This window comes from Parasteatoda tepidariorum, unplaced genomic scaffold (genome assembly GCF_982258835.1).
Source record: "Parasteatoda tepidariorum strain Cologne lab strain unplaced genomic scaffold, Ptep-v5.0 scaffold_12, whole genome shotgun sequence".
In the NCBI taxonomy this organism is placed as follows: Eukaryota; Metazoa; Arthropoda; class Arachnida; order Araneae; family Theridiidae; genus Parasteatoda; species Parasteatoda tepidariorum.
Window position 1 is genome coordinate 637,154 of NW_028257371.1, and position 27,699 is coordinate 664,852.

The window sequence follows — 27,699 nt, forward strand, 5'->3', positions numbered from 1 at the left end:
ACATTTTCTTTTTTTTTTCGTGGGGGACACACACTTTTTTTTTAGATTTAGGTAAAATATACAAAAATTATTTAAAGAAATTATGCCAGAAGAATGAGATAAAAACGCATATATTGCTAGTTTTGATGTAATAAACGTGTGTTCAGTTATATATTAAGATTATTTTATAGGTAAATAAACCCTTGATGTACTTATTACAGTTTAGGAAATTTTAAATATTGACTTACTGACCTCTTGGTAGACACTCATTAAGAATTGTATCATTAAGAATTAATCTTCTCTATTATGGAATTATAGAAAAATTATATGATTATAGTCATTACACGTTTATAGTCACTGTCCACTGCAATAAAGTTTCTCATTCAAACTTTTTATTCTTTCACAGGAATGGACACCAGATGAATATATACCAGATTTTTTTTACGATCTCAGAAAGCTCTCGTGTATCTGAACGACTTCATCACTGGATTGATTTAACTCTTGGTTATAAATGGTCTCTTAAACAAATGGATTTGTTTTTGGTGTGTTGAAAATCGTATTCATTTTCTGTACTGTGATTTTTAAGTAGCTTTTAGACTTATCACTATCCATATAGATTAGTTTTTCAGGTAAAAATTAAAATAAATAATGTGAGAGTACTATTTTTTTTATTTCTTATTAATTAAATTATTTATTAATAATTTAAAGTTTAAATTATTCTTTTATAATGGTTTTAATTTAGGTGGGGGAAAAAAACGAACATGGTAACGTCAACTTAAAATTTTTTTAAAAAAAAATCTATAATATTACAGCAGATATTCTTGCATTTTGTAGGGGGGAAATGCACTGTTAAGAATTGCCACGAGGCGGCGCTCATATCATATGACACATTATTATTCAGTTGCCATTCAACTCTAGAACAGGGAACATCCCCCTGTTACTCAAAATGATCTTCTCAATTTTATGTTATTAAGTTTGTAAATAAATGTTTATGTTTGTCACAGTCCACTACTTAATAGCTCAATATATCACGAACACTTAACAAAAAGTGGTCATCGCCGAGCACGAAGACAAACCGAACGCTTGTGGAAATTGAGTACGAAATCGAAACGAACAATGGCTTTGGAGCAAATAACAGTATTTAACCGAAAACGGGGTTATATACGAGGACAATTGACAAGGATTGAAAATGCACTTCAGCAAAATACTGATTTACCTGTAGACAATACGGACATCACTCAAAAATTATCAACTTTGGATAAACTTAGAACAAAGTTAGAGGATCTACGCAGCGAATGCTATTCTACTTTGTCGGATGAGGATTTGCCAGATTTTGAAGAAAGTTTAGATGGGCTGCAAATTGACCTCGAAACATGCGAGGTAAGCTTTCAAAAACTTTTAAATCCAAATTCTAATTCAAATGAAAATAGTTCGTCCTCTGGTAACTGTAAACTAAAATTACCGTCAATTAATCTTCCCGAATTTTCAGGTTTATATGTCGAATGGTTGTCATTCAAAACGCAATTTATGTCTTTAATTGACGATAACAAACAGTTGTCAGAACAACAAAAATTGTTTTACCTTCAGTCGGCACTTAAGGGTAACGCTAAACAATTAATTACGGTAAATGATACGTACAACAGTTTATTCGAAGCATTGAAAAAACGATTTGAAAATACACGGTTGCTAATTATGAGTCATATTGGTGAAATATTTAATTTTTCTAAAGTTAAATGTGAATCTGCGTCTAGTTTAAGACAGATGCTCGATAAAATTGAAAGTAATTTGCGATCATTAAAACAACTAGAATTAGAAACGAACCCTCTTTGCGAAGCAATATTAATTTATATAATTATTCAAAGAATTGATATTGACTCACGTAAATTATACGAAATGGAACTGGGTTCGGAATTACCGAGTTGGGAAAAATTTACGGAATTCTTAACTAAAAGATGTCAAGCACTAGAAAATGTAAACAGAAATTCAGGCGAATTTAAACGGGAACCAACCCCGAAATTCAAAACTCTAATGGTGAAAAACGAAAACAAAAATAATTGTTTATTAGGATGCATGGAATCCCACCCTATTTTCAGATGTAAAAAGTTTATCGATTCTAACGCAGATGATAGATTAAAATGTGTTGTAAGGAATAAATTATGCTTTAATTGTCTCGGATTTCACACAATGTCTAAATGTAAGAAAATTCATTTAAAATGTAAATCTTGTAACAAGAATCATAGTACAATGTTACACGGAGCGAACTTTTTCTTCGATAGACAAAATCAAAACAAAAATACGGGTGTGGCGCCAATGAGCAGGGAAGAAAGAAATAATTCAGTTTCGGAACAAGAAGTTACGCAATCACAAATGCAAAATGAAATTAATAACAAACCGCAAGAGGCACCATGTTTATATTCTTTTAATGTAAATAAAAACGTTCTTCTTTCTACAGTGAAAGTTAAAATATTGCAATCGAACGGAAAATATTTGCATTTGACAGGGCTATGCGATTCTGGAAGTATGAAATCTCTTATTACAGAAGAGGCAGCTAATTTATTGGGTTTAAAAAGATCGCGTTGTAGGTCAAATTTAATTGGATTGAAAAATACAGTATTTCCGATCACTGAGAAGATTTATTCGCGTATAAGTAATGATGAGGAATCATTTAGTAAGGAACTCGAATTGTTAATTTTGCCAGAAATAGCCGGAAATGTTCCTTCGGAAGAAATAAATATTTCTAATTTGAATTTACCCGAAAACGTTAAGTACGCTAATCCTAATTTTTATTTACCGCAAAAAATATCGATTCTTTTAGGAGGAGACGTATTTTTTGAATTGTTAAAAGGAAATCAAATTCGATTAAGGGGTAATTCTATTATTTTAATTGAAACAGTTTTCGGGTGGATGGTTACAGGTTCGATCCCCTCTACACACCCACATGATTCCAAATGTTATTTCATACAGGACAATGTTGATGAAGGGTTAAATAAATTTTGGGAATTAGAGTCAATTGGGATAGTTCCAAATGATAATACAGATGAGGAAAGTACTGCTTTAGCTCTCTTTAAAAATTCTGTAGATTACAAAGAAGGGAGGTATCAAGTTGGGCTACCATGGAAACATGATTTTAGGGAATTAAACGATAACTTAACTGTAGCCAGAGGACGGCTAGATCATTTGATTAGAAAATTTGAGAGACGCTCAGAACTGTATGAAGATTATCGTGAAATTCTGAACGACTATGAAAATCAAGGCATCATAGAGAAGGTCCCAAAAGACAAAGTACAAACAGATAAACCGCTATTTTATCTACCATTTTCCATGGTTTACAGAGAATCAGTCAGTTCTAGTAAACGAATAGTTTTTGATGCCAGCTCACATGAAGAAGGTGAACTTTCCTTAAATGACTGTTTATACGCAGGACTTAGCCTAAACCCCCTGATATTTAACATGCTCATATTTTTTCGTTTGAATGCTGTGGTGATCTTAGCAGATATCGAAAAAGCGTTCCTTCAAATATCGTTGAATGAGACAGATCGAAATGCAGTGAGATTTCTTTTTCCAAGTTCGAACCCGGCCATAAGTGAGCAGTATGACATAAATATTTTTAGATTTTGCAGAGTTCTTTTTGGTGTCAACGCCAGTCCCTTCTTGCTTTCTGCCACAATTAAGGAACATATCAAAAAATATCAAGAGTTGCATCCCGCTACGACGAATATGCTCAATGAATGTCTATATGTCGACGACTTCATAGGAGCTCTCGACGACGTGAAATCTGCCTTTCAGATGTCGGACGAAGCCAAGAAAATTATGGCAGAAGCAAGCATGAATCTGTGTAAATGGAGTTCAAACAGCAAGGAACTAGTACAATTATGGAAAGATTGCGGGTTCGAAACCCACCCCATTCATTCGGAAGCCAATCCTACAGCCAATTTACACAAAGTTCTAGGACTGCCATGGCATGTGCATGAAGACTACATCTCTGTAGAACTGAAAGACTTGCTTAAATTCGATGGAAAAGAAAGCATTACTAAAAGAATTGTTTTAAGAACTATCGGAAAACTGTTCGACATATTGGGTTTTCTTAGTCCGTACACAATAAGACTCAAGTGTTTACTCCAAGACTTGTGGCTTAGAAAGTGTCCGTGGGATACGGAACTTCCACCAGACATTCGCCAACAATTTATTCAGTGGAGGTCTGAGTTGTCTGTCATTTCTAAATTACAAGTTCCTAGAATGATTCTAGACTCCAGTCTAGATGATGCCAGGGTACTTCAAATTCATGTATTTTCGGATGCCAGCCAAAAAGCATACGGAACAGCAGTGTACCTAAGAGTGAAGTACTGTGACAAAATCACAGTTAATCTTATAGCATCAAAGAGTCGTGTTTCTCCATTAAAGAAACTGACTCTTCCAAAACTAGAACTAATGGGTGCATTACTTGCAACCAGACTTGCCAAAGAAATAGAACAGATTGTAAAACGAAAAGGATCCCCAACAGTTCATTTTTGGACAGATTCCCAGATCGCATTGTTCTGGATCAAAGGACCCCATAATAAATGGAAACAGTTTGTTTCCAATCGAGTGAAAGAGATTCAAGCCCTTAGCAATCCTGAATCTTGGTCACACGTTCCCGGTAAACTTAACATTGCTGACATTCTTACGAGAGGAGTTAGTGCAGAAGTTCTTCTGAAAAATGAGGCCTGGTGGTCAGGTCCCGAGTTTTTAAGAAAAGATGAGATTTCAGTGTTTGAGTGCACTAATTCTATTGCTGAAAACTCTTACCTTTCAGAGTTAAAAAAAGGTTCCTCTGTTGAAGAGGATATGTGTTTTGCTTTAACTAATCAAAATGTTATGTTTTATAATTACCTACTTAAACTTACCAATAATTTTTCTAAACTTGTTCGTATAGTTTCATATATTTTTAGATTTATCTATAACTGTAAAAATCCAAAGAACAAGGCAGGTAGGTATTTAGATTCTGAAGAATTGAACAAATCCGAAACTTTTCTCTTAAAATTTGCCCAAAGTGAATATTTAGAAGAATTGAATGCTTTAATGAAAGGTGAGAATGTGAAAGGTAAAAGTAAATTGTCTTCTCTTAATTGTTTTATTGATAAAAAGGGTCTTATACGTGTTGGAGGTCGAATTGTAAATTCAAGTGTTAATGATTATACTAAACATCCAATTGTCCTTCCAGCAAAACATCCCTTAACCTATATGATTGTACATTATTTTCATTTGAAATATTTACATGTCGGAGCACAAACTTTATTGTACTTAATACGTCAAAAATATTGGCCTGTGAACGGCAGAAATTTGTGCAGGTTGGTAATACACAATTGTGTTACGTGCACAAAAAACAAACCAGTTTTAGAGCAACAATTAATGGGTCAGTTACCTAAAGAACGAATCGAACCTTCTCCTCCATTTATCATAACAGGTATTGATTTTTGTGGACCATTTTATATAAAATTTAAAGGACAAAGGAAAGGTGTTTTAAATAAGATATATGTTGCAATTTATGTATGTTTCTGTACTAAATCAATTCATTTAGATTTTGTAAGTGACTTAACATCAACAGGGTTTATAGCTAGCTTGAAAAGATTTTTTTCTAGAAGAGGTAAGGCCTCTAAAATTTTCACTGACAATGGACGAAATTTCGTGGGTGCAGACGCTGAACTGAAACGGCTTTTCAAAATTATTAATTCACCAGATGAACCTTTGGCTCAATATTTTGCCGAGGAAAAAATTGATTGGCATTATAACCCCCCAAGATCACCAAATTTTGGAGGATTATATGAAGCCGGCGTTAAATCTTTTAAATTCCACCTAAAACGGATAGCGGGAAACTCCAATTTTACTTTGGAAGAATTCATTACAGTTTTAGCAGAGATTGAAGGAGTATTAAACTCCAGGCCATTGACTCCATTGTCAGCTGATTTCGAAAACTTTGATACCCTAACACCTGGGCATTTTCTTATTGGGAGACCCATCACTTCCATTACAGAACCCGAACTTGCAGATATCAATGAAAATAGACTCAGTAAATGGGAAAAGATTTCTAAAATTTCTCAAAAAATTTGGAGACTTTGGAAGAGAGATTATTTAAGTAATCTCCAAGAACGCCACAAATGGCAGTTCAGTAAAGATAATGTTAAAATTGGAACTTTAGTGTTGGTGAAAGAAGAGAATTTGCCAGCAACTAAATGGTTAACAGGAAGAATTGAGGAAATATTTAAGGGAAGTGATGGGAAGGTAAGAGTTGTAAATATACGTTTGCCACAAGGCAATATACTTAAAAGATCAGTACGCAACATTAGTATTTTACCTATATATTAATTCTTGTGTTAAAATTTTCATTATAATTGTAAAGTTGAAATTACGTGTATGTATATTTGATGTTTTGTATGAATATTGTCAATTTTTCATTTTATTTTATTTTGTAATAAGCATTGTAATTAATAATGATTGGATTTAAACATCCAATCGGCGGGGAGTGTTAAGAATTGCCACGAGGCGGCGCTCATATCATATGACACATTATTATTCAGTTGCCATTCAACTCTAGAACAGGGAACATCCCCCTGTTACTCAAAATGATCTTCTCAATTTTATGTTATTAAGTTTGTAAATAAATGTTTATGTTTGTCACAGTCCACTACTTAATAGCTCAATATATCACGAACACTTAACATGCACTAATAATTTCTTTTTAAGCAATTTTGTTAATTATCATCACATTAAAAGAAAATAATAAAAAAGTTGTGAAATCCATAGCAGTAACTACCGGGGGAAAAAAATATTGAAGCGAAACCACGCGAATCGGTTTCTTCGAAAAAGGGTTACTAAATGCGTGTTTTCATTTCAAGATTCAGTTGCTGTAATAAATAATATCAAATTAGTAATATAGGATTTTAAAAACTATGTGAAATCAAAAGTAATAACTAAATAAAAAAATTACTAGAATGAAAATTTCTGCTGAGAAGAAAACCGAAATTATTTACTTCCTACCAGAAAAATCTTTTTTCAAGAACTCGGTATTGTTCTGTGACAATGTTGCCACAGGGGAGAAAAATATCACCCATTAGTATATTTTTAAAATATGTTACATATGTTAAAATACAATCTAGTTAATTCCTACCTGAAAGATTACGTATCTTATGAAACTGAAGCTTTACTTTAAGTTTAAATCATTTAAGCTAGTATATTTTATTTTTCTTGACGGAAGAGCTTTTATCATATCATAATCATATGGCAGTGAAAAAAGGTAAAAATGTTATTTTTTTCTTTTATAAATTAAAATTATAGTTAAACCTGTATATCATTAACTTGAATTACATTTGTTTTTCTAACGGTGAAGGGGGGGGGAGACTCCTTTTGATAGCCAAATATTTTATTTCACAAAATATTTATAAAAGGCTTAAAAGATTCTTATTTTTTGTTGAAAAATTTGGTTATGTCAGAAAATTTGGCTATGTCAGAAGTAACTGTTTGAGGCAAATACGTGCTTTATAAAATTTAAAAGGCCAACACAGTTATTATTTTGGTGAAAATGTTAAACAAATTACCGTTTTCATTCATTAACATATTTTTTTGCTTTCTCTTTGAATTTGTAATGTAGATGTATGACTGTAATTTTATTGCTTTTAAAACTGCTGACGTACAAAATCATGCATTTTTAGGTTTTTTTTGCCCTCCCCCATCTGTCTATATACTTGGAGATGGTTGGAGGAAAAAACAGGAGCAAATAGTTCGAGATGGTGAAAGTGAGCAAGGCTCTCAATTATGCGCTTTCATTGGGATTGGAAATTCTGATCAAGAAATGCAACAGTTAGATTTCAATGGCAAAGCAAGTACTCATTATGTAAAAACTTATGTCTTTTTATTTATTGATTTCCTTTTCCTTTTTAATGTATATTTTATAAAATTTACATCATGCTGCTTTTCATTTTTCTTAAATTTAAGTAAAAATTTTAAAACAAATAGAATGTTGGCACAATTTTTATCAGAACTTAAAAACAAGGCAATAAGTCTAGCTGATTCTTAATATAACTTTTTAAATTATTTCAAGTATTGGTGGAGAAAAACTTAACCTTTTTGTTACTAAACAAAAAGTAACAGTTTTCAAATTCAATGTAAATTTATGAATAGAAATTTATAAATTATCAGTATATAGAATTGAAAGATTGTCTGTGTGCTTATTTCATTGCTCATTTAACATTTATTTAACTTAGTATTATTAACGAACATTGCTGTTGATCAGGTTCATTCGTGGATCATCTAGTTCAGTAAAATAAATATTTGTGAATTGTATTTATTGAAATATTTAATGAACAGGAAATTTTTTCCTGTGACCAGATAGCTGATAAACTGAAGTGAATAATCCACTCACAGTTAAAGAGGAGTTTAGTGTATAGTAAAATAATTATTATAGGGTAAATTTTAAATGAAAACATAGAATAAGAAAGAGCAAAAAACACAATTTCTTTTCTATCACTATTGTGTAAAAATGTTATTTCCACACAATGTCACTTGCCACACGAGCAAGCCTGTTGGGTGAAACCGAGCAAATTTAAGGCAGAGCTGTGTAAAAATTGTTCACATGATTCAAAAACACAAATAATTTTAACAGAATTGATATCATTATTTTTTTCATTCCATTTAATTTTGAAGAAATTTTAAGTTAAAAGAAAAATGGTATTGATTTCTATTTCATTTATGCACTGATTTTGCTCTAGATGTTGAAAAATTCTGTTGATTTCATGGTATTTTGTGTAGTTAAAAAATTTTACTTATTTATTATAAACCATGATCTTATTTTGCATTGAATAATTTTGTTAATTGAATACTGTTCTATTCAGAAGTATCAAGGGGTATTTGTAACGTTGTTAACTGTTTTAATTGTTTAACTGTTTAACTACTTTTTAAAAAGCTAAAACTTATGTGATCTTTTGTCAAAAATGTGGTAAGCTATAACCCTAAAATTAAAGAAAAAGAAAGATAGTTTGAGAAGATTCTCCCAACACAAAATTATGAATGTTAGCTGTACAATATTTTATTTTATATTACAGCAGATGTAAAGCTGTTTACATCTAAAACATGTTATAATTTCTTTTCTCACTGCTGAATTTGTTTTGTAGTGGATGATACTGAATCAGAGTCTGAGGAATTTACTGTTCATGATGGTTACATTCATTATGGTTCTACTGTTAAGTTAGTCTGTTCAGTTACAGGAATGGCATTACCTAGACTGGTAATTTTTCAACTTTATTGTGTTTTCTTTTAATTTAACAACATAGGTTTAATATGCAATAGTGCTTTTGTGTATCTTTCTGAATGTTGTCTTTGTTTTATTTTTAAATTTAAACTATATATTATTATTCTTTTTGAAAAGCAGAACAGAAAAATTACTTTTGGTAGTTTTAGTGGCAATATTGTTTTTGTGTATTTTTCAGAACGTTGTCTTTATTGTTTTCTTATTAGGCTTCTTTGACTTTTTTTTTGTTTGAACACATTTAAATGACAAACAAAAACGGTTTTCTTTTTTAACTATAGATTAATATTTTTTTGAAAAGAAGAAAAGCAAAAATGCAAAGCAATAAATTCTGTTTTCAAGCTACGAAAAATGGTGATTATGTGTCATGTTAATGCATTATATGATTGTTTTAATTTTGTTCTTTTTAATGAAAAATATTTTTATGCTGTTAATTAAAAAATATTAGGTTTATCTTTTAGGTCTAATTAAAGAACTTTTTAATATTTTTTATGTTTGTTGCAAAACTGAATTTTTATGAATTCTTTATTTCTTAAGTTTTATTGAAAGTAATTTGGATTTTTGTAACAATCTTACTTCAAGGTGGCCACCCACCTGGATAACCTTGAAAACCTGGAATTATCAGGGAATTTTTTTATACTGGAAAACATCAGGGAAATTTGTACAGAAACCTGGAAAAATCAGGGATTTTTTAAAGAAAAGCTGGAATTTTTTCTTTGATTTTTCTTATTTTTACTAATTTAAATTATTTACTAATTTTCTTAATTAAAATTATTTTCCAACTGTTATACCCACTTTTAGACAAAAATTTATTGCCAAGCAGTTAAAATATAAATATAAAATAATTGTCTTCACTTTTCTAACCAAAAGAGCAATAAAACTGATATAAATATTCCTGCTGTCGTACATACCACCCACAGAATTGTCAAATAGCTGCCTCACTTCACACTGTTGGAAAAAGTTTTTAGCTTCTTTAAATTGTCTTGGGCTCTTTTTGTCATTACTTCCGAAATATCGGATATCCAGAGAAACACCCCTTTGTTTGATTTCTGGTCATAAATTGCTCGGAACAAAAAATTTCTAAGACTGCTAATAAGGTCTTGTTCGTATTTCTTTATTTGGGTCACTCTGCTTCGAGATTTCCGTTGTATCATTCATTCACTTCTAATTTTTCTTTTTTACAAAATTTAGATATTTTCTTCTAATTTATAATAAAGGCTTTTTTTTCCCTTTAACTATCCTAAATGTTTCAACTAGCCTAATTGTTAAATTTACTTAATTATTGTAATTGATTTTATATTGTTTAATTAATCCAAAATAATCGCACATGAATTCGTGAACTCCGAATTTCTATATTGAAGAACATCAAGAAGACATAAATTTTTCACCTTTGGAGGTAAGTAAATGTTTTTATTAAATGAACTTTGTGGTAAAGGAAAACACGTGAAAGGTTTACACAGTTTTTCATTTATACATTTTTTAACATGATGAAATTATCAATTATCTAATAGCTTATTATATTTGCCCCTGCTTACATCAATATTTTTTACTTAAATTAAAAAATTTGTCAAATAAAAAAATATGTTTTAAAATAATTTTTAAGAGGTGAAGAACTAAGCCAAAGCTTCTTACTATAGGGTAACTTGACCCACTTTGTTCTGAAGGATGAGTATTTTATGAACCAACAAAGCAATAAGTAAGTATCTAAAAAATGCTATAATTTTGTTTAAAGAAACATCAAATCTTATTGTTATTTACTGTTGAATAGTAAGAAATCTGAAGCTACATTGTTAAATATTAATATTAATGCTTATTACGGAATGAATATTAAGGTTTATTCAGTAATTTGAACTAAGTGGAGAGAAATATATCTTTTTTTATTTATTTATTTAGTTTTTTTAATTTATTTAGTTTTTTATTTATTTATTTAGTTACCACTATTTAATTCCCTCTTTGATTTACTAAAATTCTTCATTTGGTCTACTTTGGATGAAATTCAGATCTAATTTTATTTTAATTTTACTTACGGCTAAAAGACAGAAACACCATGTGATATTGCTTGATACAGCATTGAAGTCAAGTGATCATTAGCTAAACAAATGTTTAAATATATATGTAAAAAAAAAAATGTCAAGCCTCCTGTCTAACCAAATTTTCATGTTTTCCCTAAATATGAAATATGTTTAATTTGTAAAATATTATATTTCGTACACAAATGTTTATCAATCATACTTTCTTCTATTTTTAACTTTTTTATTTTTGCTGTTATTATGTGTTTAAAGAAATAAGGCTTTTAAATTTTTAAATCAAAGTCGAAACAACTTTTTAAAATTGTAAATGGAAACTATTTATGAAGTTTAGACAGATTTGTTTTTATTTTAAGTCTGTGCATTTAATTTAATAAAATAAAAACAAATACAAAAGAAATTTAAAAAATATAAATAAATGACTGGATAAAATAAAAAACTTCTGTTGTCATTAGAAAGGAACGCATCATCTCTTAAATAATTTGAGTAAAAATAAGCAATTTTTTTAGTTTTAATGGTAAAAGAGATTTGTTTAAAAGGTAATTTTGTCCCATCATTTGCTCATGAGACTATTTAATATCTGTTTCTAAGGATCGCAATTCCTTTTTATTTTACTTTAAAATTGATACATTTAGTACTTTCATGTGATATGCAGCAGCTTTAAATACCTAAAAAATGACTGAAATTGTCAATTAAAAACACAATTAACTAATACTTTTGAATATGAATTTAAATAACTCCACACGTTTTGTTTTGCTATCTCATTTCATGCTCGCATTATTTAGAGCAGACAGTTGAGTGTGGATGATGTAAGTAAAAAAGGCATACAAAAAAATAGCCAATTTAATTTCAGTTAATGCCCTGGATATTATATTTTTAAACTACTCTCAAAAAATTAAGTAAAAAATGTAAGAGCAGAGCTGATACTTCTAATCCGTCACATTTATTCTCTCTGATATTTAATAGACTCTTTAATAAATCCTTAAAAATGTAAGCCAAAAAATATACATAAATGATAATTTTTATTCTTGCACAAAAATGAAACAAATGCACTTAAAACAATTAAAAAGAAAGCAAACGTAATGAAGAAATATTTTTAATGTAAACATCAATTAAATAAAATCAGCTTGCAATTTTTTTTTTTTTTTTTTTGCAAACAGTATTAATATAACCAGCCTTCACCTGCTCCAGGGTGTAGGGCTTAGAAGAAGAATAAAAAACATTTGTATATTTCATAATGTTGAAAAATTTACTTCGATTATTATCAACTGGAATAAGGAGGTATTGAACTGCTGGAGAGGGGTGCTGGTTGCATTCATTTTCATCCTTGTAGCGATTAGCTTTTTCTCTATATTGCTTCTTTAGTCAACATGGCTTATTTTTTAACAAGTATATCATTGCTAGATGATTATAATTTATTATTATCTAATACATTAGAAAACGAGAAAATTTACTGATTGAGAATAGTACCGAAATCAGGAATACATAAAAATTTTTTTCTAAAAATACACACTTTTTATGTAAATAAAATGTAAGGTATTAATTGCTAATTGCTTACTATTTCTAAATTCATAGTATTGAAGTATTTATTTAGATACAGAGAAGGAAATTAATTGAATTTATTGCATTGTTTTATAAAAATAGTTTACCTGCAATATTATTATTTGAAATAAGTGTAGAAATCAAAGTGTAAGAAAATAGCTTTATTTTCAAAATCGGATTTGACTTTCAATGCTAAAGTCCATTTTTAGTATTTATGTCTAAAGAGTTAAGGTGGAAGAACACAAAATGAAGCAAAAGAAGGAAAAAAGAGCTATTTTGGCCAATGAAATCAAAATATTTAAACCATTCATTTGGTCATTTGCAAACATTTTATCGAAAATTCTGGTTTTAAAAATTATTGCTCTTACTATCACACATTTAATAAAAATGCAAAATAAAATTAACTGAATTACTGATTATTCTGCCATGCTCAGCGGTTCCCAAGTGTTGTTTAGACTTCGGAACCCTAAATAATCAGTCTTCTTAAGGTAATGTTAAAACCGTGTAGTATGAAATACTAATGTAATATTTTATAAATGCTTATTCTTTTCCTAATTTGTTATACATTCAATACGTTGTTTTTAGAAATATATTTTCATTTTAAAAAATGCCATTTCGATTTAATTGGTATTTTACTTCAAATAATTTAATGAAGGAAACCAAAAATTTGAAATAAGATATGATTTATAGATTGGATCTAAATATGATCAGAGATTATGAAAAGTACTAACCAGAAGTTATAAGAGTATTTATCCCTGGTAATGAAAAGTACTAATTCGCGAAACCTCTTTAACATTCCCAGAACCCTAAAGTTTCATAGAACACAGTTTGGAACTGCTTCTCTAAGGTATCGTGATAAAACTACCAAAATTTACCACATTTGCTACCGAACAGCAAGGTAAAAAACTATATTTTTATGTTAATTTCATGAGAAGTCTTGACCAAATCGTTACGGAATAAAATTATTCTGTTTTTTGGTGCTCTTATAAATTTTACTATATTCTAATAGTTTTGACCATGCTTTTTTTTTTCTCAGTGCGGTCAATACCATGGTTCGCATTTCATAAAAGGCACTGTATTGCCGCATGCAAATACATGTGTTTTTCATAATATTTTAGAAGGTCTTCTATTTTGACATCTAAATTTTTTCTCTCGCAAAATTGAAGGGAAAAAAAACACGTGTCTAATAGTTTAACATAAAGAACGTATCGAAAATTTTCATCAAAATCAAGAACGTCAAGTGTTCAAATGACTCTTAATTTATTAAATTTTAAAAAAAATAAATAAATAAATAAAACCCGCAAAGCAGGTGTGTATAATCGGGGCTGATGAATATGAAATCTAAGGCAAAACTTAGAGATCGTGGGTTCTATTGCAGCTGATGACAGTTTTTAACTTTTATTTCTTAATACAAAAAAATTTATTTCTTATTTTTTTTAAGGTATGCTTGTTAAAAAACTAATGATTTAACAATTATTTAAGAAACTAGAAGGCTCTGCCTTTTGTTCACTTTGCTCACCAACCCTCGTGGTTCCTTCTCATTAATCATCGCAGATTATGAGGAAGAAAGGTTTATCTTCCATTTTTTTAATTATTTTTTTTACAAAAATTACGATTGAATTGTACTTATGATAGTATAGTATATCATAATATACTATCACCAATAATGTTATATGATATATAGTTTTGTATCATATAATTTTACATTATCATACAAAATTATATGATAGTTTTATATCATATAATTTATATATATGCGCAGTGGAAGTGCGCAATTAATTAAAATCTTACGTACGGAAGCTAACGTGACTTTGCAAAATCTTCCTATTGTTGTTGTTGTAGTTCATTTACGTCGCACTAGAGCTGCACAATGGGCTATTGGCGACGGTTTAAGAATCATCCCTGAGGTTGATCCGAAGACATGCCATTACGATTTTGATCTTTTGCAGAGGGGATGGCACCCCCGCTGCACTTTACAGTAGCACTGTTTAACGAACGAGAACCAATACCACACATCCTCGATCCCTACGCAGACTTATCCAAGTAGTCACCCACCCTCACACTGATCGCAGTCAGTGACGCTTGACTTCGGTGATCTGGTGGGAACCGTGTCTTAACGATCAGTCCACTGGGGCAGTGTTCCCCAACCCCAGGTCCGTGGACCGGTACCGGTCCGTGAATCAAATGGTACCGGGCTGCCCATTTCATTGAAACTGAATTTAAATTCCTAGGTTTAAACCAAAAATTAAAAATATCTGTGTTCCATTAAAATTTTATTTATTTAAAAAAAGGGGCTCCCGAAGGTAGTGACATAAATTTTGTAACGTTTTAAAACGATTACCCCCAGATGGAACCGTCTCATTGCAAAGAAACAAGTTCAAGGTTCTTATTGATTTAACGTTCTAGTAAGTTAAAATGTTAAGTCACTTTATATTTATTTTTCGGTGTAACTGCATTTTATTTTGAAGGCGTGTTTAAATACAATTAAATTAAAATTAATAAATCAAAATAATCTAAAATATAAACAATAAACGTTCCCCCCCCCCAAGCGGGCCGCGGTAAAATTATCAAACGTTGACAGGTCCGCGGTGATAAAAAGGTTGGGAAACACTGCACTGGGGGACAAATCTCCCTATTGAGTCATATTTCAAAGTAGATCTCTAAACATAGTTTTAATCTCAAAATTTTGGAAAAAAAAATGTCAGCCGTTTTTTTTTTTTTTTTTTTGTAAAACATTGTTTGATAATTTTTTTTCTTCTGAAAATCTGTCATATGTCGACATTGGTCATTGGTCCATTTCACTTGAAATAAACTCAAAGGTTTTTTTTTCCTCATTCAAAATGAGAAAATATTACACATGATATTGGAATATGAATTCTTTTCATATGCAGATGAAAATGATGAATACAAAACGGGATTTTTAGCTAATCACGATACGTGATTTTTAAATTGCGAGAAGAATCAAAACGTATGATTTTTAAAATGCGTAAATACGAATCGCGATATAGGATTTCTGAATCATGAGACTACAAATAACTTGATTTGCTACAAAATCGGCACAAATAAACCACGTAATAGTTGGATATCTAAATGAGCGATTCGTAATAATATCGAAATTTTATAAGCATCGTGGAAATACGTCATTTAAATTTGCGATAAAGTTTGCGCAAATAAAGTACGTCGAAAACGAGTTTATTTAAATGCCCCATTTCAAACTTTCAAAACGTAAAATAAATTTTTAAAATAATTGGGATTTCACAAACTGCGTGAAAATGGGTAGCAATAACTACGGAAAAGTCATTGAATTTACCATTAACCCACACACATGAAGAGCGTCATAAGTGATAACTAGAATTCAAAATTCGTATATCGTAATAATGTCGTTTTGAAAATATGGTATTTTCAAAACTATGCGTAAATCCGTAAGGTTAAAAATCGAAAAAAAGAGATCGAAAAACGACATTGATTGAGATTGGGTGTATTAAAAACCTTACTAAGCAATTATGGATTTTTTTTTAAAATTCTTATTATTTTCTTTTTTTTTTTGATTATTTTATTTAGGTTGTTGCCGCAGGCCGCTCATCGACAGTTGGCGGGCATTTATGAAACTAAACATTTTTGAAACTTAATCCCTTAATTACGCGTCCTTGCCTGTTTTTGCAGCTGACTATTTTACCAACTATTTAGTTGTATTTTTACATTTTTCAAGATCTTATTATGTACGCAACCACGCAAATTATATTTTCAATAACATACTAATCAATTGTGCTAGTCATTTAGTTTAAGTCTTTCTTTAAATTAAAGGTTCGTTTTTAAATTATTTTATTTAACAACCGTCGTTGAACAGCCGACCCAGATTTAGAGTTTAGGACTATTATTTTTCAACTCCGTAGTCTTCAAATTTTGAAGTTAATCCAGAAGAAAAGGGAAAACTAAGATCAAGTATAGGGCGAAATTTTGACTTCGTGGAGGACATTTGGTGGAACTAACCAGCATTTGCGTTACTTGGAGAGGAAAACCATGAAAACCTCTATCGATTAGCCCGACTGCAAAGGGACTCCAAACCATGATCTATCTACCACTGAAGATATTTCAAGTCAGCACTGTGGTCGATTCATGCAAATTTACAGATTTTACTCTCGCTTTTGGACTCTCCACCTACGCTATAGCACTGAACTTCTTATATGAAAAGTTAAAACAACTATTGCTTTTTTATTATTACTGTTTCTAACTATAATAACTACATCTCTTTTTCAGATAAAATTTATTAACTTCACTATATTCCTAAGTTGAACCCGATCCAGAAGACAAGGGAACTCCTGGATCAAGTATCTTTTCCTCATCACTTTTTGTGAAACTAGCCAGCATTTGCGTTATGTGGAAAGGAAAGTCACAATTTTTTTAAGAAAGAAAGTTGCGACAAGTTATAAGTTATTATTTTTTCAAATTAAGAGCCAAAGCTTCTTTCCAATCTTTACGTAAAACTTATTTTAATATCGCGTGAACTTATTTTAATTTAATATACTTTGTTACTACGTGAATAATGCCAAGTGTGAAAAATCTCTGTTTCATTACAACACGCGAGTTTTAAATCACACATTTAAATAATCACTTTTTAATGTACTGTGTTTTGTCCGTTTTTATTGAAAATCCATGTTATTCTTTAATTTTTGGCAGTTTTTATAATGCAATCCCAGATGATTTTAAAAATTCCGATATTTATTACATCATGGGAATTATAAATCATACATTCAAATAATTACTCATAGTTACTTATTCGTGCTAATTTTATCGTAAATTAATGCATTTTTTGTTCAATTATTGCGATAATAAATTTTGCTTTTAAGTTTTGCTTTTTTTTTAAACTCTATAAATTTTCTTTAATAAAGATATTTAATTTGATTTTATATTACTCATTAAAATAAATTTGTATATATATATATATATATATATATATATATATATATATATATATATATATATATATATATATATTTTACTCTTCTTTCAGTGAGCATTAAAATTTTTTTCATAGAATTTCTATTCCTTTTCCCCAATATTCAAATATCGATATATTATACTTTTTTTAGTCGAATTAATTACTGATAAATATGGAAAAAAAATTGAAAAAACGCAAAAATGGGTACTCAGCTAGTAATAGATAATAAAAAAAATGAATTCATGCTCTATTATGCCTTTAATAAAATAATAAGCAAATTCCCCAAAGAAAAATTAATCAAGAAAAAGAAAATATTTAACAGATCATCATTCGAGGGCACTTTGATAACTGTAGCATCATTTAAGTCATATAAGATTGACTCAAACTTGCTGAAGAATTTGGTTATTATTTATTAGAAGTACAGGTTTGTGCGCTCAATTTAGGCTGGGAAGATTTCCGTACCGTGATTTGTGGCCGAATAATCGCTATATCTTGGCCACTTCAGGGCAGCGGACCGCGAGAAACTTAAAGAAACGTCGTAAAATGAGACTAACTCGAAGGGTGTAACTCATAGCCACTCCCAAGCAAACATTTACATGTTTTTCTTAATAATTTTTCCCATTAAAATCAATTTGGCTCCTTGGAGATCGTAGTTGGCGTTTTAGATCACGATACGGAAATATCCCCTTTATTCTTATTATACCTTTGTCAAATAGAGAGACAGATAGCTCAATACAGAGAAGTTGGAGCACGGTGGCTCAGGGGATAGAGTTTTTGACTTCCAATAAGGTGAACCGGGTTCGAATCCCGACAATGGCTTATTGATTCGAGATCTGCACCCGGATCGCACCAATCATAGTGCTGATGTAACGTATCCTTAGTAGTAGACGGACCATGGGTTAGATTCAGTTCGTCGTCAGGAAAAACAATACTGTGGGAGTTTTTCGTGGATTTCCTTTCCATGTAACTCAAATGCGGGTTAGTTCCATCATAAAGTCCTCCACGTAGGCAAATTTCTCCCAATACTAGGCCTAGGTGTTCTCCTGTCTTCTGGATTTGGTTAAAAATTACAAGACTACCGAGTTGGACATGAGTAGTCGTGAACACAAAAAATCGGATCGGTTGTTAAATAAAATATAGAGAGTGTCCTCAGTGGTAGACGGATCGCGTATTGACAAAACATACCGTAGATTGTAAACGAGGCGATTGCAGGTGGAATTGGCGATGGATTACGCGTAAATGTGGTGGGAGAACGAAATTACATTAACCTAAACAGTGTAATTCGATATTCTTTTTCTCCTCCTCGTCTAGCCATAATGAATAAAAATAACTAATTAATTCTTTTTAAAGGAGAATTAAAAAAGAAAATAACCTTTTTATTATCAGGATCACTTTACAAATACACTGTATTCATATTTTATTAAACGCTATAATTTATATTTTATAAAACGATCTAGTTTTTTGATATAACAGATTCAATTTTTTTACAAGAATTGTGTTTGCGAAGAAATAAAAATAATTTACTACTACTGAACCAATCACAAAAAATAACATAACATTTTAATGCTATGTTTTATTGAAACGCTATTTTGAAGAATTAATTCTATTTAACTTTTATTGTAAGAAAACTTAACCTGTTTTATTTTAGTGATATTTTCTATTAAATCAATATTCTTTATAAAAGAATAATGTAAGCTTTTTTATAAAGATTCTTTTTTTAGAAATTAGCAAAGACATATTATTTACTAGAAAAAAAATTAAGTATTCAAAAATTTTATCACGCTTTAAAGTAATAGTTTTTTGTAAACGAAATAATCAATATTTTTAAAATAAAGTTTGAAAGAGTGTTTCATTACTAGAAGCATTCCTTATAAAAAAAATATATTAAATTACTTTTTTTTGCATAATTTTATTAAATAACTTTTTTTTTGCAATGAGATGAGATCTTAAACTTGAAAAATTGATTCAATTCCTTAATATATATAAAAGTCGGTAAATACTTCATTCATTATGGAGGTCATAGATAACTTGATACCTTTTCAATATAAGAATAATAAATGCAATTATGTAATAGAAAATGCACAATTTTAAAAATATATTTTATTTACATATATTGTTTGCAGGTTATTCTGCAACTATCATACGTAACATAAATATATAGATTCCTAAATACTGTTATATGAGTTTGGTAATTAAAAATATTATTAAAAAATAACATAATTAAAAAATAACATAATTAAAAAATAGCATAATTAAAAAAAATAACATAATTAAAAAAAATTTCAACCTTCAATTAAAAACTTTCTGTAGTCAAATATTAATAATAATTATAATTTTTAACAACTTTTTTGGGCACAAATTTTTACTTCTCGAACTTAATACTATCCTTCATATGAAAATATCAGAAAATTTATAAAAGAAAAACTATATTTTAAAATTGAGACATTGGCGTCAACAGAGGTTAGATGTATGTGCTGAGTTTAAATAAATTATATGTTATAAAACTCACATTTAAGATTTAGATCAATTTATTATCAGGTCATAAGATTGTTTTTTAATAAATAAATGTAGTGATTGTTTGATTTACAATTGTAAGGTCCTGGGTGTTTAATGTTAAGTTATACATCTCTTTAGAAATAATATTTGAAATATGCAAAGCAGGGCGGCATTCATTTCAACTTAAAAAACATCAGCTTAACTTTCAATAACTATAGATAAATAAAAAGCAAAAGTTTGATAAGAACTTTAAAAGAAATACTTTTAGAAAAATTCTTTCTAAATAATATTTAAATAAAACACAATCACTTCGCCTGAGTGATTTTGTTAGGAATTCTAAACTTTATAATTTTACAAGTTAGGTGAAAAGTAAATATCTACAATGGTGGTCGGGAATTAAGGAAATTCTAAATCTAAATTTTGAGTCCTAGAACGTAAACATCTGATCATTAGATCAAAAGTTAGTTTTAGATTTTTCGTTTATTGCTCACTGTACACTAAAAGGTGATTTTTTTCTTCTTTTGAAATTTTGATTTTAATGCCCTTACTTCAACCTCCTTCGAGTTATGCTTACTTTATAAATTTAATCTCAACTTTATTTTTCTTTTCACTTTTAAACCGTCAAAGACTTTTTTTCCATTTGTAAATTATGAAAAAATTTATTAATCTGATTGCGAAAACAGTTAATTTATTGAAATTGAACATTTTCAATTAATTCCTTTTAATAGTCATTTATATTATTAATAATAATTATTTGCACAAAATTATAATAAAGGAAAGTTTGATTAGAAATTTAAAAGTTCTTGCTGCAACAATTAGGGAATTTCTATTGACAAATTCAAGTAATTTTTTTTCCGGAGCAAAATGCATTTTTTTTTATAAAATTATTTTTATAAAACTGTGTATAATGAACATTTCAACTAAAATAATTAGTACAAAATAGCTGCTAAAAATTCTTTTAAACGTTTATAAATATTATACATTTATAAATTTCAGCTTTTCGCATTATTGCTAAATAATCTCTACGTCGAAAAAATATTTAAGGAATTCCATAATAACTGAAAATTAAATAAAATTTTAAAAAAATTGTAAATGGTTATAGAGCAGAACCATTAAGTTTAATTAATGAATATAGAATTAGTAACAAAGTCCCTGCTGATCAATAAATTTTTTTTAATCTTTTAAGTAAACAAACTTTATTGTAATAATCATTTCATTATTAAGGATTAGAGGTTATTATGAAATTATTAATATTAATTAGTGGATGACTAGGTAAAGAAGTTCACTACTTGAAATACATTTAATGAAAGTTATAAAATGCAGAAGGGGCTATGGTGGTAATAATATATAATTTTTTTATCTTAGTTTTATTACGACCTTCTAAAAAACGCTAATAAACACAATTATGTTAACAAATACAAACGATTATGTCGGAGCTATAACAAAAAAATACGCTTTATATTTCATTTAATGCAGAAGAATCTAATTAAGATCAGCTTATTTGAAACTCTGAAATGTCACACCCATATGTAACTTGGTGAATGATAGATACGTGATACCAAAAACAAAACAAAAACATAAGCACACAGCTGTTTGGCGATTTGCGAGACGCTCCTTTAACACCGATAGAAATTTTCGCCAACCCTTTTACAATCTACGGTATGTTTTGTCAATACGCAGACGGATCATGGGTTCCTTTGCAGTCAGGCTAACCGTGGGAGGTTTTTGCTGTTTTATTCTCCATGCAACTATAATGCGGGTTAGTCTCATCGAAAAAGTCCGTCATGGAGGCAAAATTTCTCCGAATATTTGATCCAGGGGTTCCCTTGTCATCTGTATTGGGTTCAAAATTACAAAGCTACGGAGTTGAACATCCACATTCGTAAACACCACGAAAGAAATTGGGTCGGCTGTTCAACGACTGCTATAATACAGAGAAGAGTGGCTGAGAGAATAGAGCACTTGTCTCTAAATGAGGTGACCTGAGTTCGATCCCAATGATAGCTGGTAGATTCGAACTCGGCACCCAGCTCACACCGACCACAGTACAAATGAAAAATATCCTCAGTGGTAGACGGGTCATGGGTTAGACTAATCATATGCCGTCAGACTAACTGTGGAAGGTTTTCCTTTCCATGTAACACAAATGTAGGTTATTTACTGCAAAAAAATCCTCCACGAAGGTATAATTGTCACCAATACTTGATAAAGGAGTCCCCTTATCTTCTAGATAGGGTTCAAAATTACAAGACTACAGAGTTGAACATTAGTAGTTGTAAACCGTGAAATTGGATCGGCTGTTCAATGACAGTAATAAAATAAAATACTGAGAAGGACAGTCCGAGGATAAATCCAGGGTAAAAGCGGGATTCAAACACGCTAACTCTAAACGGAAAGAAAATTAGTAAGCTAAAAGCGTAAAAATATTTTCACACAGTCCTTCGAAACTGATTTAATGTCAACAATTTTATTTTTATTAGCATTTGAATTGCTTCTAGCATTAATTAATTGAAATAATAACAAAAAGATAATTTTTAAATTAAAAAAAAAATCGACTAAAATAAAAAAAATTCTTTGAAACTACAAATTTTGGGGGGCACAACCTTTTTTAATACTTACTCTGCATGTTGACTAGTGATAGGTTGCTTGAGTATTTTATGTTATAGTAATTTTTATATAAATATTATATTCAGAAACGAAATTATCTGCAGGGATGGGGCATATATATATACATAAGATCAAAATAGTACTAGTATTTCAATTTTTGCTTTATTTAGGTCGATATTCCACTTGTTATTTTTGAGCTAGTTTTAGTTTCAAATTTATTATAAGTGCTCTCTTTTATTTTGAAGTTTTATTTGGAGAAAAATTATTGAATTGTGTTGGATATTATAAATGGTGTAAACCTATTTGGTGTGGTATATATATATATTATATCGTTCTGTAACGAAGTGAACAAGAAATTTACTCATTAGTAAGAGATAACAAAACTGAAATAATTCATTTGCTAGTTTAAAACAGTGCTTAACATTCGAGGAACCAGTTTATTTGTTTATTTATTTTCTTGATAAATTTGTGTGTATTGTGTAATACTTAGCTTTGTTAATCTGAAATGTTCTAATGTTTTTAAACATTACTTCTTAGTATTCCAATTGCTATTTTTAATTGAAATATTATCTTTATTTCATTGTTTTGTAACTGTTATATTAAGATACAAAGTCTACGGCGTTCATTCTAGACCTTAAAAAGGGCATTAGATTAGAAACTGGAAAGAGCCCCTAAAAAAGGGCACCCATCATAAAAAAAAGCATTATGTACAAATATTTGCTTGACTTTTAAGACACTCAAAATATACAAAATTTATCACTTAAAATTTTTTTTAGCGATAATTAGTTTAAATTAAAAAAAAAATAGTTCCTTAGTTAAATTGGTACTTTCTAGAAATTGGTTTTAAAGTGAGCTTATTATCAAATTTCGAAGAACATAAAAAATATCGATATGGTTTGAGAGTTGGTTGGTGTGAAATTTACAGTTTTGCAAAATCCTCAGATTGTTTTTTTTTTTCATGTTGATAGCTATGCTTATTTATGTACTTAATTTAAAATATTTTTTCTTTCTTATCTAGATGATGAAATTGTTGGACATCCTTGAAATTCTTTTGGAAGCTGAAGATTGCAAACAAGAAAGAATTGATGGTGATATCATTGGTAGTCAAAAACTAGAGGCTATCAGCTGATCTAATGGTTAGTTAGTAATTAACAATAAACTTAATTTTTGCATACAATTTATGAACTTTGATTATATTAGAGAGATGATTGTGCTCCGGAAAAAGTAGAGATTTTCCCCTTGGATTTTAAAGTTTCCTTCTTGAGGTAAATGCTTAGAAAAAAAGACTCACAAGAATTTACCATAGGTAGTTAAAGGCATTTGCATAATAAAATATGTACATAATTAAAAAATAACTTAAGCCAATAATTCTCTTTCTTGTGTGTTTTAAAATTTATAATAACTACTGAAACCAAACTTTAAATTTATTAATTGATAATGAATGAATTCTTATATGACGAGCCTACAATGTGAATTTTTAACATGTGGGTCATTTATTAATTAATTTTTGTAACATAATAGACCTGCTAAATTTAACTAAGGTGCTGGTTTTCAGTTTTGCTACCTAAATGTTTCATTTACTACCTACCTTTAACTACCTTGCATTACCTTTTATATTTTTAACATTCTATTATGTAAACACTTTTTAAATGGTATAGTTATATATTGATCAATTATCGTTTGTTGAAAGTTTAAAATCATCCTATCATTAATTTTACTTAGTGTTAAATTCTTCTAGTCTATTTCTTTATAACAGGAATAAGAAAAGTACTATGAGCATTGTTGTAAGTAGGGTGTCAGCACTGTAAAATGCATATTTATCTACTGCCTAAATTTAATAGAATATTAAGTCATATCTGTAAAATACGCTACAGCAGATAAGATACTGTAAAATTTGTATTTCACTATTTAGATATTATATTATATAATACCCTGGGTATTTACCCGGGTAAATACTTAAAATTCATAAATACCTGGGTATTTATGAGTTTTATTGAAACTTTTATGATCATGTTCTTTTGGGTGTTAAAAAATTATATGTATTTAAGGTACAATTAAGATTTACTTACATGGTCAGAAGTTAATTAGTTCTTAACTAAGAAGAAAAATTCCTTCATAAATGATTAAAATCATTGTATTTTAGTTTTTATTTGGGAATGGCTATGGATTAATCATCCTGAAGTTCACAGTTTGATTCATAATTCCTATTATTTATTGGCTTCTCATCTTAGAAATATATTTTTAAAATGTAAAATATTTTTCAGATTTTAGGTAATTTATTTTAGAAAATTCATCATACAAAAATTTCTCTTTATATGAATACTATACAATCTAACTCTGATCTATATTTAGTTGTAAAAAAAAAGTAAAACAAAAAAACTGTTTTTCAATAAACAGCTTGAAAGCTTTTTTGTATAACTCAAACAGAAAATTATTAGAAAATAAGCATTTAATGGTGTATTTTTTAAAATAGAGTATTTATTTAAAAAATAACTTTAAAATTGGTTAAAAAAAGTCATTAATATTCCCTTTTCGGAGAAAGAGATACTTATGCAAATTTTACCATATAAAAATAATTCTAACAAAGTAAATATTTGTAATAGTATTGAAAATTAAATCTATGAACACAGATAATTTTACCATTGTGTAATTATCATTTATTTTTCTTAAAAATGGAATATGAATAAATAGGCAGTGTTTCTAAGAGATGGTGGCTATTTTTACAGAAAGGGCAAAGAGGGTACATTTATAGGGATCAAAGGGTAGACAGGGCTTCTAAAGTTGTTTAAGGAAAACTCTGCATAAATCCTACGTAGTGATATAAATACATATTAACATAATACATAAATATATACACATCACATGACACCGTCTATAAAGTGCCACCCTGGCTTCCATAATTCTATAAACAAACATTAAAGAAAAAGTTATCTTTAAAAACTCATTTAATTTTTGATATTCTCCCTTATGTATCCACAATGCGTATTTTTATTCACCAAAGAGTTTAATTTAAAGAAATATTTAATTATAACTTAATGTTATAAATTTAATTGAAAATTCTTAGCAATATTAATAATCAATATTTCACATAAAACTGAAAATTAAATGAAAATGAAACTTATGAAACATTACCTCACTAGCCCAGACAGCAGTGTCAGATGCTTAAATATTTGTTAGTCTAAATTTGTAATTTTTTTTTTGTTACATTAAATCACATTAAGTTTTAAACTCTTAGTTCGATTTACATGTACAAATTCATCAGAGACAACACCTCCCTGTTTAGATATCAAAGTTTAAGTTTTGCACCACTCTGACCTCTTCTGTAAATTTAAGATAGCTGCAAAAACTCACTTTGAACTTAAAATATCGACATTTTGCTTTAAATTGTAACTTCTAACCTTTTTAAACTATAACTTCTTTCTTCTTAAACTATAACTTAAACAATTAACAGCTTTCCTCTAAATATTTTACTGTTCACTTATTTTGATAGAATGTTTCTATAATTTTTTTTAAAAATTCTAAGTAATAAAGGCTCATAGTTTTACTAGTTCCTTAGTTTTGTGATTAAAGGAGTAAATATGATGTAAGTACTAATTTTTCCAAACATAAAAGTTATTTTAAATTTGTTATTATACATATATATATAAATGAATGTCTTTGGGCTAAGTCTGTGTGCCAAATGCAATGAAATTTGGCATATATATAATTCAAAGCACTAAGAAGATCATTGTCAGTGTTATAGCATTCTATGACGAATTGTTCAAGCGGGATAGGCAAACAAGGAAATTCTGACTAGTTAAGCAGTGCCCATTGTTTTGAATTTAACTTTTGACAGTTCAGTTTTTCAACTATTTTAAATATGACATCAGTTGTGATATTTGTTAGCTTACAGATCTATTTGTAAAATAGAGTAAGGAGTTTACTGCTAGTACATTGAATTATTTTTTAATTGCTATAGAATAATCATTCAGAATAAATTTATTCTGGCTAAATTTAATCATGACTAAAATTTCTGTGAATGATGCCCATCACTCAAACCTTTATATGCTATTAGTTTAAGTAAAAGTGAATATTAAATTTAGTTTATGTTTTTTATTCTTCATAACATGAACTACTCAGTCCATCAGGGTATGTAAATGTTAAAATACTTGTCAGGATTTTAGTGATTAGGTTGAAAACTATAAGTATAAAATCTGTCTTCATACTAAACAGTTTATAATAAATTCTGTTATGTACTTACAACAAACATCAACCCTATTTAGGAAATACAAAGCTTATTAAACATGAACTATTACTAGTTATGTTAATGCAAAAATTGAACAATCAAAAGTTTTTTTCATATTTCTTAGTTTACATAAATTAAGTACATTCCATTTACCTCTATTTCATTTGGTGATTCTCCTATTGCAGGTTTTATTAAAAAAAAAAAAAAAACATGGGGTTTTCTTTTTATAAAAATGCTAAATTAGATGACTTCTGGTACTTGTATCAGAAACATTACCAACCATATCATCTATTTAGTTGCACTTGAAATTCATGTTTAAGACAGTATTTTTAAAAACACTTGGCACATCTCTATTGGAATCACCCTACACTATTGGAAGTAAGTTTTGAAATAAATGTTTTTGTTTTATTCACAAAATTAACATTGTAGTTAATTTTTGAAATATTTATCCCTATTCTTCAGTTAACAGAATAAAAATTTTACTATTGTATGTTTCAATTATTGTTTCCACGTGAAGAGGATGAAATAATAGCCCGTGCAAATCTTTTAGACAACTTAAAAACTGCAGTAAGGATGCAACCAAATAGGTAAAAGTTAAAATCCTTTT

The 27,699-nt window shown here is 29.1% G+C and overlaps 2 protein-coding genes across 15 annotated transcripts in view; both read left to right on the forward strand.

Annotated features, from left to right (window-relative positions):
• The first annotated feature begins 527 nt into the window (after nt 1-527).
• The window catches only part of LOC147800841 (uncharacterized), a 41,602-nt gene continuing 14,430 nt past the window's right edge, over nt 528-27,699 (forward strand). For 4 of the 14 annotated variants that reach the window (XM_087156314.1, XM_087156324.1, XM_087156320.1 and 1 more), the window contains exons 1-5: nt 528-7,249; nt 7,665-7,846; nt 9,123-9,235; nt 10,894-10,952; nt 23,886-24,003. In XM_087156314.1, coding sequence (XP_087012440.1) covers nt 1,096-6,321 — 5,226 coding nt within the window. In that variant the 5' untranslated portion in view covers nt 528-1,095 and the 3' untranslated portion in view covers nt 6,322-7,249; nt 7,665-7,846; nt 9,123-9,235; nt 10,894-10,952; nt 23,886-24,003. Of the gene's footprint in view, nt 7,250-7,664; nt 7,847-9,122; nt 9,236-10,859; nt 10,953-17,082; nt 17,599-23,885; nt 24,004-27,699 lie in introns of those variants that run through there. The other 10 variants (XM_087156317.1, XM_087156326.1, XM_087156316.1 and 7 more) reach the window with 9 other exon arrangements.
• Nucleotides 7,604-23,996, forward strand: LOC147800842 (recombining binding protein suppressor of hairless-like). The gene is made up of 3 exons (XM_087156295.1): nt 7,604-7,835; nt 9,123-9,235; nt 23,886-23,996. Exons 1-3 carry the CDS (start codon nt 7,604-7,606, stop codon nt 23,994-23,996), a joined length of 456 nt encoding a protein of 151 aa, XP_087012421.1.